Source organism: Phaseolus vulgaris, chromosome 10, assembly GCF_051622355.1.
Source record: "Phaseolus vulgaris cultivar YP4 chromosome 10, ASM5162235v1, whole genome shotgun sequence".
NCBI classification, from domain to species: Eukaryota; Viridiplantae; Streptophyta; class Magnoliopsida; order Fabales; family Fabaceae; genus Phaseolus; species Phaseolus vulgaris.
Window position 1 is genome coordinate 8,546,283 of NC_143507.1, and position 13,955 is coordinate 8,560,237.

Here is a 13,955-nt window from a genome sequence, read left to right on the forward strand (position 1 = left end):
GTTAAACAACTGGTTGGAAAATAGAGTCAAGACCTTAGAAGAAGAGTTAAGCAATTCAAAAACTGATTTTGAAAACCTAGAAATGATTTACCAAAACTCTTCTCGTAAGTGTGTTGGCACAAGCTTTTGTAAAAATTGTGAATCTCTTCAAAAGAAGGTTAAAATACCTTTTAAAAATCGTTGACAAGTTTTCCATAGGCCAATCCAATCTTGAAATTGTTCTTACTTCTCAAAATTGTGTTTTTGGCAAGACTGGACTGAGATTTAATCCAAAAAGCAGGAACAAACCTTTTCCAAACCTTTCTCAAGTTTCTTTGAAAAACAATATGTTGTTTTGTTGAAACAATTGGTTAAAATTTGTTTTTACTACATGAAAAAGGGCCACATTGTTAAATTCTACAGAGTGAGGAGGTTTTTTGTTCTCAAAGGTGTTTTAAAGTGGGTTCTTAAGATTTCTAAGGTTCCTAATGTCCCAATTAATGCCTATGAACCCAAATTCGTAAGGGGACCAAACCTTGCTTCTTGATTTCTCTCTTTTAGGTATTCTTGGAAGGAAACATTGAAGGTCAAAGAAAAGGTGCTCTGAGGAAAATCAACCAAAGCTATGATTATCCTTATGTTTCAAATGTATGCATCTTACATATGTTCTTGCTTTGTACTTCTTCTATTCAATTTGTGATTGTATCAGGTGTTATCATTCATTTTCTCTCTTGACCATTGTATTTTTGTAAGAACTGTTGGTGTGCAGATTCAGAGGGTGTTCTGAATTCTGTGGTGTGATTGCCAAAGGTGGTATGTGTTCTTGAAGGGTTCAAGATCACCATTTTGGTGTGTGTCTTGTAATCAAAGTGTTTGACTGCTTAGTGGAATACTCAGAGGTTTTTCGGGGACTGGATGTAGCTCTTGGCTAAGAGTCAGCCAGTATAAATTTCTTGTGTGAATCTTTCTATCCCTTATCTCTTTAAATCTGTTTTTGCTTGAAGTTTATAACTACTGCTATAAACAACCGATTGTTTCGCAAAAACAACTGGTTGATTTTCTGCTATTAAGTGAAAACTCTTTTTAAAATCAGCTGAACAGATTTCTGATTGATTAATTCTCATCAACCTTCACTATACCTTCAATATTTGCAAAAATCCTCCATAAACAATTCACCCTCCTCTTGTTCAAGGCCTACAATTCTAATAGAGGGGTCTGTTTGAATGGGAGAATAATATGAAATTTCAGCTTTTACAGGTGTTGCAAGGTCTGAACCTAGTTTCAGATATCGAAGATAGATGGATTTAGAAGGAAGACAAGGTTTGTGGGTACTCGGTAAAATCTGCCTACAACATTGTAATGGGCCCTTCTGAGGGGTCAGTTTGCCCTTGTTTGATTTCTCGTGGAAGATTAAAGTTTTGTCCTCAGCTCAATTCACTGCTTGGAGGTTGTTAATTAATTCTATTGCTTCCAAGGACAATTTGGAAAGGCGATGAATTGCAGTTGTTAGTAACTTATGTTGATTTGCAAGGTGGAAGTGGAGACAACTCGACATTTGTTTTTCGAATGTAGATTTGTTTGGCTAGTTTGGAAATTGTGCTACGCTTGGCTGGGTTGCATCGATGGATCATCATGATTCTATCTAACACTTCTTGCATTTTAAACTGTTAAATACCTATTAATGTCAATGTTGTCTGGGGATGTGTTTGGGTTGCAATTGTTGCTGAAATTTGGAAACATAGGAATAAACACATTTTTAAAGGTGGAGTGATTGGTCATTCTAAAGTGTTCACCTTGGTTCAATTAAAGGTATGATCTTGGATTACATCTAAAATTGTTTCTACTTGCTTTTCTTATTCTGATCGGTGTCTTGATCCTCTGGCATGTATGTTTTTTATTAGTGATTGTGAACTTTCTGGTCTTCTATTTATATAGGTTGGGTTTTTCGTGTTAGTTTGTTATTTTTTTTTTCCGTTAAGTGTGGTAGGTTAGTTGACAAGCTGTCAGGGAAAAGGTGAAGGTTTGACGTGTTTTGTTCTGTATAAGGTTTGATCATCTATAAAGTGGTTCATATTTTATTTTATTTTTTTGAAAAAAAAGTTCCAACTATAACCAAACAATATATAATGATTACACCATAACTGAATCATTGAGGCGATGTTTAAAGAGTATGTAATGATTAAATCATATATTATAATAAAATTATTAAATAAAAACTAATTTTAAAGATTAAAAACAAAAATAATTAATTATTATATTGATTAAATTAAATATTAATTTAGAGATTAAGAAAATTATTATTAATATTTAAAATAATTTCTATTATTAATAAATAGTTTATAAATTGATATATAATTAGTTATCAAAGTTTTAGGTACTAACTAATTAGATTCTAAAGTTTGGTAAATTAAATATTAGTTTATAGATTATTTATTAATAATAAAAAATAATTTAAATATCAATTTTATTTTATTTTTTAAAATAATATTATAGGATTTGAACATGACTCAATTTGAAACTAATATTACAATTATACTTTGAATGTATTTTGCCACGTTTAAAATTAAGGTGCAAAATGCTTAGAAAGAAGTGGTGGAAGGACAATAGTCACATGTGAGAGATTCCAAGTGTATGATGATAGGTCCAAGTCATATAAAAATGACGTTTCCTTTTCTTTCATATATTATAGTACAATTAAATGACGTCACCACTTTATTCATCCAACGCCTGCAAAAGCATCCAAAAAAGAGTTTCAGATTCTTCCAGAAAAAATCCATTAGCTACACAGTTTTTTTCATATTAAAAATTAAAATGAATTATTTTTACCATTTTTTTAATAAAAGGAGACTTAAGTTTTCACTATAAAAAGTGAGTTTTCTGAAAAATTGCAAAAATTATAATGGTTAATAATTTATTAATCATGAACTGATTATTGGAACTAGTTGGTGATGATTGTATTGAGTTGATGAATTCAATTTAATAAAACTAAGTCAATACGATAAATTTAAATCGAAATATTTTAATATCAAAGTGAAAAATTATATAAATAAAAAAAATCTATTCATGTTTTATTTTAATATAACCATTATCTCTTTAGAAAAAATTTCTTTTTTTTTTCTACATTCTTTCTAGATTTATATTCTCATCTTTCATTAAATTGACGATCAGATATCACTTTTAGACTTTTAGCAGGGAGCATAGTAAAATTGCTCAATCTGAATTTTGATTGAAGTAAGTTGAAATTTGTTCTTTTTTACTTTGAGTTAGTTTTAACACTACAAGAAAATCACCAAATAGAAATCAATATTTAGAGACCAAAATAATTAGTTGCAATAGTAACTAAATTAGAGATCATTTTAGAAACTAAAAAAAAATGGTTTCTATTATTGTAAAATAGTTTCTAAATTGGTATCTAATTAGCTACCAATGTTTTAACTACCAACTATTTAAATTCTAAATTTGGTAGCAAAAACCTTAGTTGCTAATTAGATACCAATTTAGAAACCATTTAACAATAATAGAAACTAATTTAGAAACCAAAAATTTATTTATTCTCTAAAATGGTTTCTAATTTAGTCACTATAGCAACTAATTATTTTTAGTCTCTAAAATTGGTTTCTATTTCATGATTTTCTTGTAGTATAAGTTTTCGTGTTTACATGGATAGATTACTTTTGCATGTGAGATTTAGAGCTTCAATGTCCTAGTGATATATTTAGATCATTGATTAATACATTGTGGTGCATGTTAGATATCCTTATTTTCTTTAAGAGTTGAAGCTCTTTGTGAGTACGCCTACTCCTACTAAGGTAAGGGACACTAGTTTTATTTTTTTCAATAGAACCTTAAATTAGAAGATCTGGATGTGGGGTTGACGTGGTCACCAATTTCAACTTTTTTTGCAGGGTTGTTTGTTTTATAGTAAATTAAAGTGTTGATTGAGATTGAAATGTGAAATTGTAGACATGGTAGATGTTGTAAACTTCATTGTTGAATTGTATCTGAATAAGTCAATGAATGTGTTTTGAATTGTTATATGAATAAATTTAAGTGTAATGAGTGTTGAGTATTGGTTATTTGATTTTGAATGAATTTGGTTTAAAGATCATAAATATATAGATATATAGGTTGATATAGTAGCTCAATGAGAGTGCCTGATAAACTCTAAGTAAAGTGGTATCTATTTTTATCTGATATGTTTTGTGAAAATAAAGATTTGATGTAGAATTTTTCAGAGAAAAATTGAAAGATATCAGTTTGATGAATTCTTTATTATGTACTTTTCGCTGAAGCGAGGAATTTTTTGTTCAAGAAAGATTCTTGCTCAAGCTAGATTAGGACAGTGAAAATTGAGTTACTCTCATACCTATTTTTGCTCAAGCGAAAATGAGGTGAAAAATGGAGTTCTCTCGTGTTCGTTTTCGCTCAAGCGAGAGGGATTCTCGCTCAAGCAAAAAAATGGTGAAATTTTGGAGGACTCTCGGGTTCCTTTTCGCTCAAACGAAATTATTTCACTAAAGATAAAAAAAAATCTTTTAAAAGGCTGATGTATTATTATTTATTGTTTTAATTAAATTTTATTTGAAAATTTAATTATATATCTAATTTAAAATCCTTTAATTCATGTTTTTATGTGATTTATTATATAACTTTGGTTTGTTTGATTTCTATGCTTTGTTAATAATGGTTTGGTTATGTATAATATGAGATATTAACATGTATTTGAATAATTGAAAAAAAATGTATTTTGAAGTGGTTTTAAGCATATAATATGTGTTGGGTTGAGTTTAACATGTATATTTTTGTATGATCATTGAAAGATAACTTCTTATTTGTAAGATGTAAGTGTAATCTAATCATTTGGATATTTGTAAATGGTATTTTGAAGTGGTTTTAAGCATATAATATGTGTTGGGTTTAGTTTAACATGTATGTTTTTTTTGAAAAAAAAAATTCTCTAGGTTGATATTACTCAAGTAATGAACTACCCCTCAATTGAGGCCTAAGCGATGAGTGATGATTGCATGCACCACTTAATGTTGTTCAAACATCAACATGGATGCTCAAGCAACAAAGGTTATAACTTAAGTGATGACTTAATGATTAAGCATGGGAGAGACAGAGACAATGCTCTCTCCTCTAGAGGGACGTGATAAAAAAAAACTTGTTTAAACAGTAAGGTCTACATGTGGTGCATGACTTCTAGAATATGTGAAACCATACAACTATGTACCAACACTCAAACAACAATGTGGTCGCTCAAGTGTTGAATGAATGTTTGAGCAAGTGAGGCATAATCAACTCATTCCTTTGGAGTTGATATTGCTTAAGTAATGAGAGATTTCTCAAACAAGAAAGTCGTAGTCACTCAATCAAGATGAACTTGCTCAAGCAACAAATACTTGATGGTGAGATTGTGTTGATGATGTAGTAATATTTGTATATATTGATGTGTGATATGATTATAAATGACATACATGCATATGAATTATGTATTTTGTGATATTTGTATGATATAATGACTCTTTACCACTCATATTATGAATGTGTAGCTCGTCATGGGTGTGACTCTTTGTGGATGTGTTGTCCCTTTTGGGTTGGTTATGGCTCTCTATAGGTTTATGGTGAGGGATACTTACAACGACAGATCTTGACCAATAATTTTAGGAGAACCAAAATAATATACTCAATTAATATATATATATATATATCACTATTAAATGGGTCAAGAGAGAGTTACTATGTTACTATTTTAGAAATAAAACATAACAAGTGAGAAATAAGTATAATAATGAGTTTGTGTTTTTCTTGATGGAAAAATGCACACGGAAGCAATACACACAATCACGAATCAACTGCAGAAAAATAAACAACACAAGATTTAACGTGGTTCAGTCGCCAACTACAACCTACATCCACACGGGCAACTATTAGGTTTACATTATATCCTGTTGCACACCAATTACAAGTACAATGATCTCTTTAAATAGAGATAATAAAGGACACAATTATTAAGCCCACTCACTAAAACATGGTGTCTACTCAGCCCAACCCAATTGGTCTTGGCTTCATACCCAACCATTTCCCACTTGAAGTCACGGAACAATGTTCACCTGCGCTTCAACTGTGCACATGGTGTCTTGTCAGCCCAACCCAATTGGTCTTGACTTCATACCCAACAATCTCCCTCTTCTTGAAGTCACGAAACAATGTTCACCTGCGCTTCAACTGTGTACATGTACTTCTGTAATCTGTCGACGGAACTCAATGTTCCACATCTAGTTGCCACCAGCCTTCTTAATCATTTTGAAGACTTCATTAAAACTCCCATGAGTTTCAACACGTCATTCACTGACCCATTCTCTGTTCCTACCGACTCCCACTTACAGGAACTGCCGGATCCTGGAACAACCTGAGAACAAACACTCTCCATATTCAACAAGAAATTTTCTGGAGAAGTTTCAACTGTTGGAATACTAGTTCTCCTAACCCACTGTCATCTAGGAACCTTAGCTGAAGCACAACCCGTGCTCCCACTGCCACAAGTACCTCTGACTGGTCTACCTGAACCTTTCCATGCTCGTTCATCCTGAATCTGACCTGTGGCTCTGGGTTTCTCTCTTGTAAAGACAACCCTCTTCTGCTCACGAGATTCTGTGAACCGGACTTTGTTTATCTTTTGAACTGGAATGGTCACTCCCTCAGACACGGTAATCCAACTATATACAACGAACCTCTCTTTCTTCTGCAAGCCATGACAAGATTTCCCTTGACGACCTTCCACTGCTGATTTCCGAACTTCACTTCATGTCCCTGTTCATCCAACTGCCTAACAGAAATCAAACTTTTCCTCAAGCTTGGAACAACTCTGACATCCTTCAAAGTCCATAAACCAACTGGTGTCTTCAACACTATGTCACCCATGCCCGTAACATCAAGAGTTCTGTTGTCCGCTAGTCTTACCATTCCAAAGTCTCCAATAACTAGATTCTGCAATGCTTCAGAATCCATGACCCAGGAATCCACACTGTTATCCGTGCAACAGACTAAAAGGTCCTCGTCCGCGAAGTCTCCTACAATGTTGACTTATTTATCATTTGGGCATTGATTCCTGAAATGCCCACCTCCTTGCAGTTCCAACATGTTACACTTGAGCAATCCCGAGTCTTTGACTGACTCCTTCTTTTGTTCTTGCTCCCACTATCTCTGATATTTTTCTTACCTCTAATGACATATAGCGATTCACTAGATAATTCCCCAGAACTCCTTCTTTGGACATCCTCGCCAAGAATGAGATCACGAATTTTCTCAAAAGTGAATCCATAGGATCCCGCTGAATTGGTAACTATTGTAACCATTCCGGACCATTTGTCAGGCAAAAACAATAGCAGTAGTAAAGCTTGAACTTCATCATCGAACTTAATGCCCAATGACATAAGTCTGGCTAAGATCGAATATTGATGTGCTCAGTAACTGAACTCGCAAATCCTCAATTTGCATTTTCCACAAACTGAAATTTGTACCATCGAATTTTCAATTCGGAACTTCCCGTCTTCTGCCATCCATCTCAAACGACTAGTCGAGATACTCGGTACAACTAATTTCATATCTTGGCAATCTTTCTTTTTAAATCAAGACCACAAAAATTGCACCACCCAAAATCAATCACCAACAGACCTGGTCGCAGTCCCCAATACACTGGCGCTCCGCCTCACTGGACCACAGTTGCCAGGACACGCACCACCGCGGTTCGCGCTCCGCACCACCACCGTCGCTGGTCACCGCCGTCGCACTGTACTCTGTGTCGTCTCAAACCAACACACCTGCAGAACGCACATGCAACCCTAACTTTGGGATGTCGTTGCCGCCCCTGCGAAACCCTAGCTTTGGGATGTCATTGCAGCCCCTGCGAAACCTTAGCTTTGGGACGCGGTTGCCGCCTCTGTGAAACCCTAACTTTGGGACGCTACTGCAGGCCCTGCGAAACCCTAGCTTTGGGACGCTGCTGCCGCCTCTGCGAAACCCTAACTTTGGGACGCTACTGCAACCGCAATTTTCATGTCTTGTCGATTAATTTCTGCTGATCGGATCTCTAGTGTGTAAACGAACCTAAGCTCTTGATACCACTTGATGGGAAAAATGCACGCGGAAGCAATACACACAATCACGAATCAACTGCAGAAAAATAAACAACACAAGATTTAACGTGGTTCAGTCGCCAACTACAACCTACATCCACACGGGCAACTATTAGGTTTACATTATATCTTGTTGTAGACCAATTACAAGTACAATGATCTCTTTAAATAGAGATAAACAAAGATAATAAAGGACACAATGATTAAGCCCACTCACTAAAACATGGTGTCTACTCAGCCCAACCCAATTGGTCCTGGCTTCATACCCAACAATCTCCCACTTGAAGTCACGAAACAATGTTCACTTGCGCTTCAACTGTGTACATGGTGTCTTGTCAGCCCAACCCAATTGGTCTTAACTTCATACCCAACATTTCTATTAAGAAGATAATGAACTATACAGGTAAAAAGATAATGTGGGGAGGGTTACGATATCTCTCCACCATCTTCCTCCCACATGAGATGATATTATTGCTCAAAGTATTAAGCATGAAATGTATTATGAAAATGAGATATCTCATGTTTCACTAATGATCTAAGTACATAAGATGGTAAAAAGTCGAATGAGGTTCTTGCATAAAGTCTTTCATGGCATATGCAAGAAACCCTTGACATAAGAATTTAAGGTTGAATTTTAATGATGGTATTTTCGATGGGTCAGGTATTAGTTTTTAGAACATACTTAAAACAGAAGTTCTAGAAAACGTTGAATGTGACAAATTAATTTTTTTTCCTTAATATGAGTATACAATTATACGAAAACAAATTAAATTGCAGGTACCAATAAAAAAAATTAGACTAAACTAGAAAAAAAAATATTGAATATTTTTTATGTGCATAGTTTTAGGAGTTAAATAAACATACAGTAATTGAGTGGAGGCCTATTATATAGTTGTACTTCTATTATATCTTACTAATGTAGTTTAAATACGGTGTTACATAAATCATCATTCCAACAAACAAACAATCAATCATATTAATATTTGATGGAATTAGTCCATATCAAGATTATCATACTCGAGAATCTACATAGACTCTTGAAAGGTCTGTAAACTTAACTTTTAAACCTGACTCATAGACTCGTAAGAGTCTTTTTCATATAAAAATTCAATAAAAAATATTCATACACCAATTCCATAATATTGAATGCTTTTATTAAATGTTTTTAAGCATAATTACCTTATTACCTTTCACTTTGACCAGAGCAATAATTCCACAATTTTATTGTACTAAAACACCAAAACCAAAATAATAAGAAATAATGTAATCCCAAATTTATTTCAAATCTGGCCCAATGACTTAAAAATCACTTTTATGATAACCCTCAGTCTGTCTCTATCAACAAACCCTAAAATTAAATTTTTTTAATCCATCGAACTCACAGTCTTAACATAACTGCACAACCCAATCGCAGAGCCTCCTAAACGGGGTTGTGTCGGTGAGGCACAATGAGGTGCAACGAGGCGAGGCGAGGAACGGTGACTTGATCTGAGGAGATTTGAGACTGTGACACACGACGAGCAGATGCGACATAATGAGGCGATGACGACGACGCAAACGATGAAGCGAAACGCAAAAGCACAAGGTAAGGCAACAAGTTTTTGGCTTTTCTTTCAGAACTCGTTGACTCAGTCTCCAACTCGCGAGTTTGCACTGAGTTCAGCCAGTTTGTCCCGAGTTCATCCAGTTTGTCCGATTCCTCTCCAAATTTATTAAAAAATGAGTCTACTCACGAGTGAGTTACCACTGAACTTTTAAACTCAAACGGATTTAAGAGTGAACCCGTGAGTTTGATAACATTCATCCATATAACATAAGTAATTCAATTAGGATTTAAATAATCCATCATATTAATTATTGATCGAAGTAATCCATTTATAACTTTAAGTGAATTCAATTGGGATTAACACCAATCAAACCCTAGATATGTCCAAATGAAATATAAAGTGGATTTGCCAACCATGTTCATCAAGTACCTATTTCTTTGCCCTACCATTCTAGCCTCTCTCTACGTGCATGCCTTCATGTCACCAACATGGTTCCACCAATTGTTTTTTCATTCCAAAATCACTTTAAACAGCTTTTATTTGACTCGTTCTTGTGTGATTATTTTGCTTCCTTCGATCATAATTCCCATCACCATTTTCAAACACAGTACAAAAGTCTCTCAGTCTCTACTTTTATATATTTGGTCACAAAACATAACATTTCCAACATCAATGTTTGGCACTTTTCTTTTATCCATTTCTTTGCTTCGCATCTTCTAAATCATAGTAATCAACGGGAGGTGGAAAAAAGCTATCTTTTTTTTTTGTCTTTTTGTCAAGCTTTAGGCCATATGTTTGCATTTTTTTTATAATTGCTATTTTCAACCATGCTTTTCTATTCGTCCCATTTTAATCCAAATACATAAGTTTGCATATTTACTTATAAGAACGAAATAGAATAAAAAAAAGTCAAATTTATCTATGAAGAAATTAGTAGATGTTAATATGACACCTTTTGTTTCTTTTATATGGAAATAGAGTTCACTAGAATAGGGATTTACCTAACGGGTTTCTTTTGTAAAAAAAAAGAGGGCAAATAGTACAATAAAGTATATAAGTTTAAACATTTTTTTATTGTTCATAGAAACGTGAAATACTACACTTTTTTAGATTATTAATTTTTATCAAAAAAATTATCAAACCCCTTTTAGTGGAATATTTTCTTCTTTAATCATATTTTTTTTATTTACTTGAATATGAAATTTTATTTCAGATTTTCACTCGAACCAAGGAAAATTTGCTCCAAGTTTGAATATTATGTATTTAAAGTAATATATGTAAAAGATGTATAAAGTTGTAATTTGATTAAACTAAAATATATTATTAATGAAAATGACAATGGTGTTTCTTAATTAATTATCAGGGTAGACAATGGTGTTTCTTAATTAATTAATTGTATAAAAAGTTAAATTAATTATCAGGGTTTCAAAATTGAACTCATAAAATGAATTTACTTACCAAACAATTTTATTTTACTTAAACAAAATCATGTTTACAACAATAAAAAGTGGTGGTTCACCACTATGTTTAAATGCTTATTCTGTCGTATGACTTTGTTTGACTTGAAGTAGCATGGAGTCATACATAAGAGTTGGTCTTTTAGTCAGCTTTGTCAGGAATATATGTGTGACTAAGTTTATGTCTTTTTTGAAACATGTCGAGGTATTCAAACTTCATTTTTAGTTTTTGTTTTGTATCCTTTGTAAGGGTTAATTAGATTTTGGTGAAAATTTTGGATAAATCTTGATTGTTTATTATCTTCTTTGTTAGGCTAATGAAGATAGTTAGTCTAATATTTCTTAAATTTTCATTTATTAATGTCTTCTTTGTTAGGTTATTCAAAGTAGTGAATATAATAAGGTAAATGTCTTTAAAATACTCTTATTTATTATATTTTTTTATTGTTGATTACAGAAAATAATAAATTGTGAATTAAAGGAAATAGATTATATTCGAATTTCAATTTGAAAATGTTATCTCATTATAAAGTAGTAATTGATAGATTTGAGTGGAAAAAATTTATTTATTATTTTTATTTAATAATATTATATTTATTCTTTATTTTATTATAATAAATAAATAAGTAAATATTAATAGAAATTAACATCTAATTTATAAAAAAAGGTTTTTCCTCTCCAAATTTATGTTTTTTAATCATTATCTGTCTTTATTTTGCTTTGTCTTCTTTCCTTCCTTCTGTAGTACTTCCAAACACAATGTAAAGGTGAATTTATTGAAGCATTTTAAATTATAATGTATTTTGGAGAAAGCATGCATATACAGTATCAAAACTGTCAATACAAATACAGTAAAATAAACAAAAATATCATCTCATTTCCCACAGAAATGAATAATCCTGAAGATGGTCAAAAACATAACTATCATGCACAGCAACACTGTTTCTTTTGTAAGGAGCTTTTAATGATTGATAAAAATGGAAAAGGCACATTCAATAGTATCGTGTTGAAACTGTTGATGATAAAGCATTTTTTAACTAGATTCATGATGGTGCTCATTATTAATATTGCAGGCTACAGCACTTGGACAAATCATCATTCAACTTTTTCACTAGGTCCTCCACTGCCATGGTGAACTTAGGGTTCATCTGCAACATGGGACAATATCATGGTCCATGAACAACAATATATTATTATTTTAATGTTCCATGTGATACGCATGCAAGGGTGATGTAGTTATTCTTACAGACAAAATACCTATTCTTCCTATAGTATAGTAACATGTCAGTGTTGGAAAAGAAGAGACAAGTGATTGTAATTGTTCTTGGAAAATAATTAATATAAGTATCTCATCTGAAGATAAAAACAAAAACACTACTGATCCTTGATTTTCACACACGAGGCAATTGAAATTGTAATGAGTTATCCTTTTCCAAAGTGTGAGAATAAAAATACTACTTCATTAAACTTTGATAATGTACTTTTTGCTTTTTGACATGCTTCTAATAGATTCTCTAATTAATGTTTAAGCAATGAAATTGATCTGTTCATAACATGTGATTATAAGAAGAGTGTGTATACCTCAGCAATGGTGGTAATGGCGAGAGCAGAATTTCCAAAAGGCAAAACATTGCTGCAAAGTATGGAGAGATTATGAGCTTGAAGCTTGGCCATTACATCTCGAACAATGTTCTTTTGCATCTCACAAGTTACCCTGATGAGTACATCTTTTCCTGCTACTCTTGCTTCAACTTTTGAACATTTCTTGGTGGTTTTGGCACCATCATAAACATGAGAGCTCCATGAAAGGTCATAAGCAACCATGTTGGTTTTGCTTAGTTTCAAGCACCCTGCTGATTCTATCTTCCTCTTCTGCTGCTTCTCTTTCTCCAAATCTTTCACTCGCTGCTGAAGATACTTCACGTACTCTACAGCATTGCTAAGAACAGAAACCTTGTCCATCTACACACATGTTCAAAAGTTTCTCACATCAGTTCAATAATAGATCTAAAAATAACCAATGGGGGAAAAATGGATGATTTGTAGTGTTTCTGCTGCTTAAAAAACAAAATTATGAGTGTATTACCACTTGTCTTTGAATGAAGATCATATATATATAGATGGTACCAAGAAGCAAGGAAAAAACATATGATCTAACCTTTTTCAAGCCAGGAATAAGGGCAGCAAGAGCAATGAACATTCTGGTGATATTCTCTCTCCTTTTTCTCTCAGTTAATATGTGATCTGCTGTCTGAGGAGAGGTTCTTTCCCTCTTGAGGGATTTTCTGTGGTGTGGCTTTTCTTCTTGTGTCTGCTTTGGTTGTTCACCAAGATTTGGTTGGCATGTTTTCTTGGCAACAGTTGGCACTGAAGTGGAATCCTCAAATGACAGAACACAAGTTTGTGGTTTATGTGGAGAAGCTTGCTGTGTGAGACTTGGCATGTCAAAGGCAGTGTTCTCTTCCAAAGATAAAAAATTGGTTAGAAGGGTAGCTGTGTTTTCTTTCCATGAGACTTCTTCAGGATCCACTGAACTATCATCCTCCTTAAGTTCTTCTCCAGCAGAGTTCATGTCAAAATCACTGAAAATATGCCAGTCATTGTTTTCCTGCAAACACAACAAAAAAGAACAGGTTATAGAGGAAGAAGGTTATGTATATGGTTTATATATACCATGTTCCATGTTACACACCATAATTGGAACCCATTTTTGCCATGACTCATCATCCATTTGGTCCATGGATATGTGCCAAAGGACTGTAGTGTAGTATATATATGGTTATGAAATTTGGGAAAGTTGAGACAAACTAAGCTGTGTGGGACTCCTTTTCAAT

General features: G+C 33.1%; 1 protein-coding gene across 1 annotated transcript; it reads right to left on the reverse strand.

The window, feature by feature from the left end:
* Positions 1-11,978: 11,978 nt before the first annotated feature.
* On the reverse strand, positions 11,979-13,955 carry LOC137819135 (transcription factor bHLH18). The gene is made up of 4 exons (XM_068622897.1): positions 13,814-13,955; positions 13,280-13,729; positions 12,703-13,083; positions 11,979-12,269 (listed from the first exon to the last, which is right to left on the reverse strand). Exons 1-4 carry the CDS (start codon positions 13,859-13,861, stop codon positions 12,183-12,185), a joined length of 966 nt encoding a protein of 321 aa, XP_068478998.1. The 5' UTR covers positions 13,862-13,955; the 3' UTR covers positions 11,979-12,182.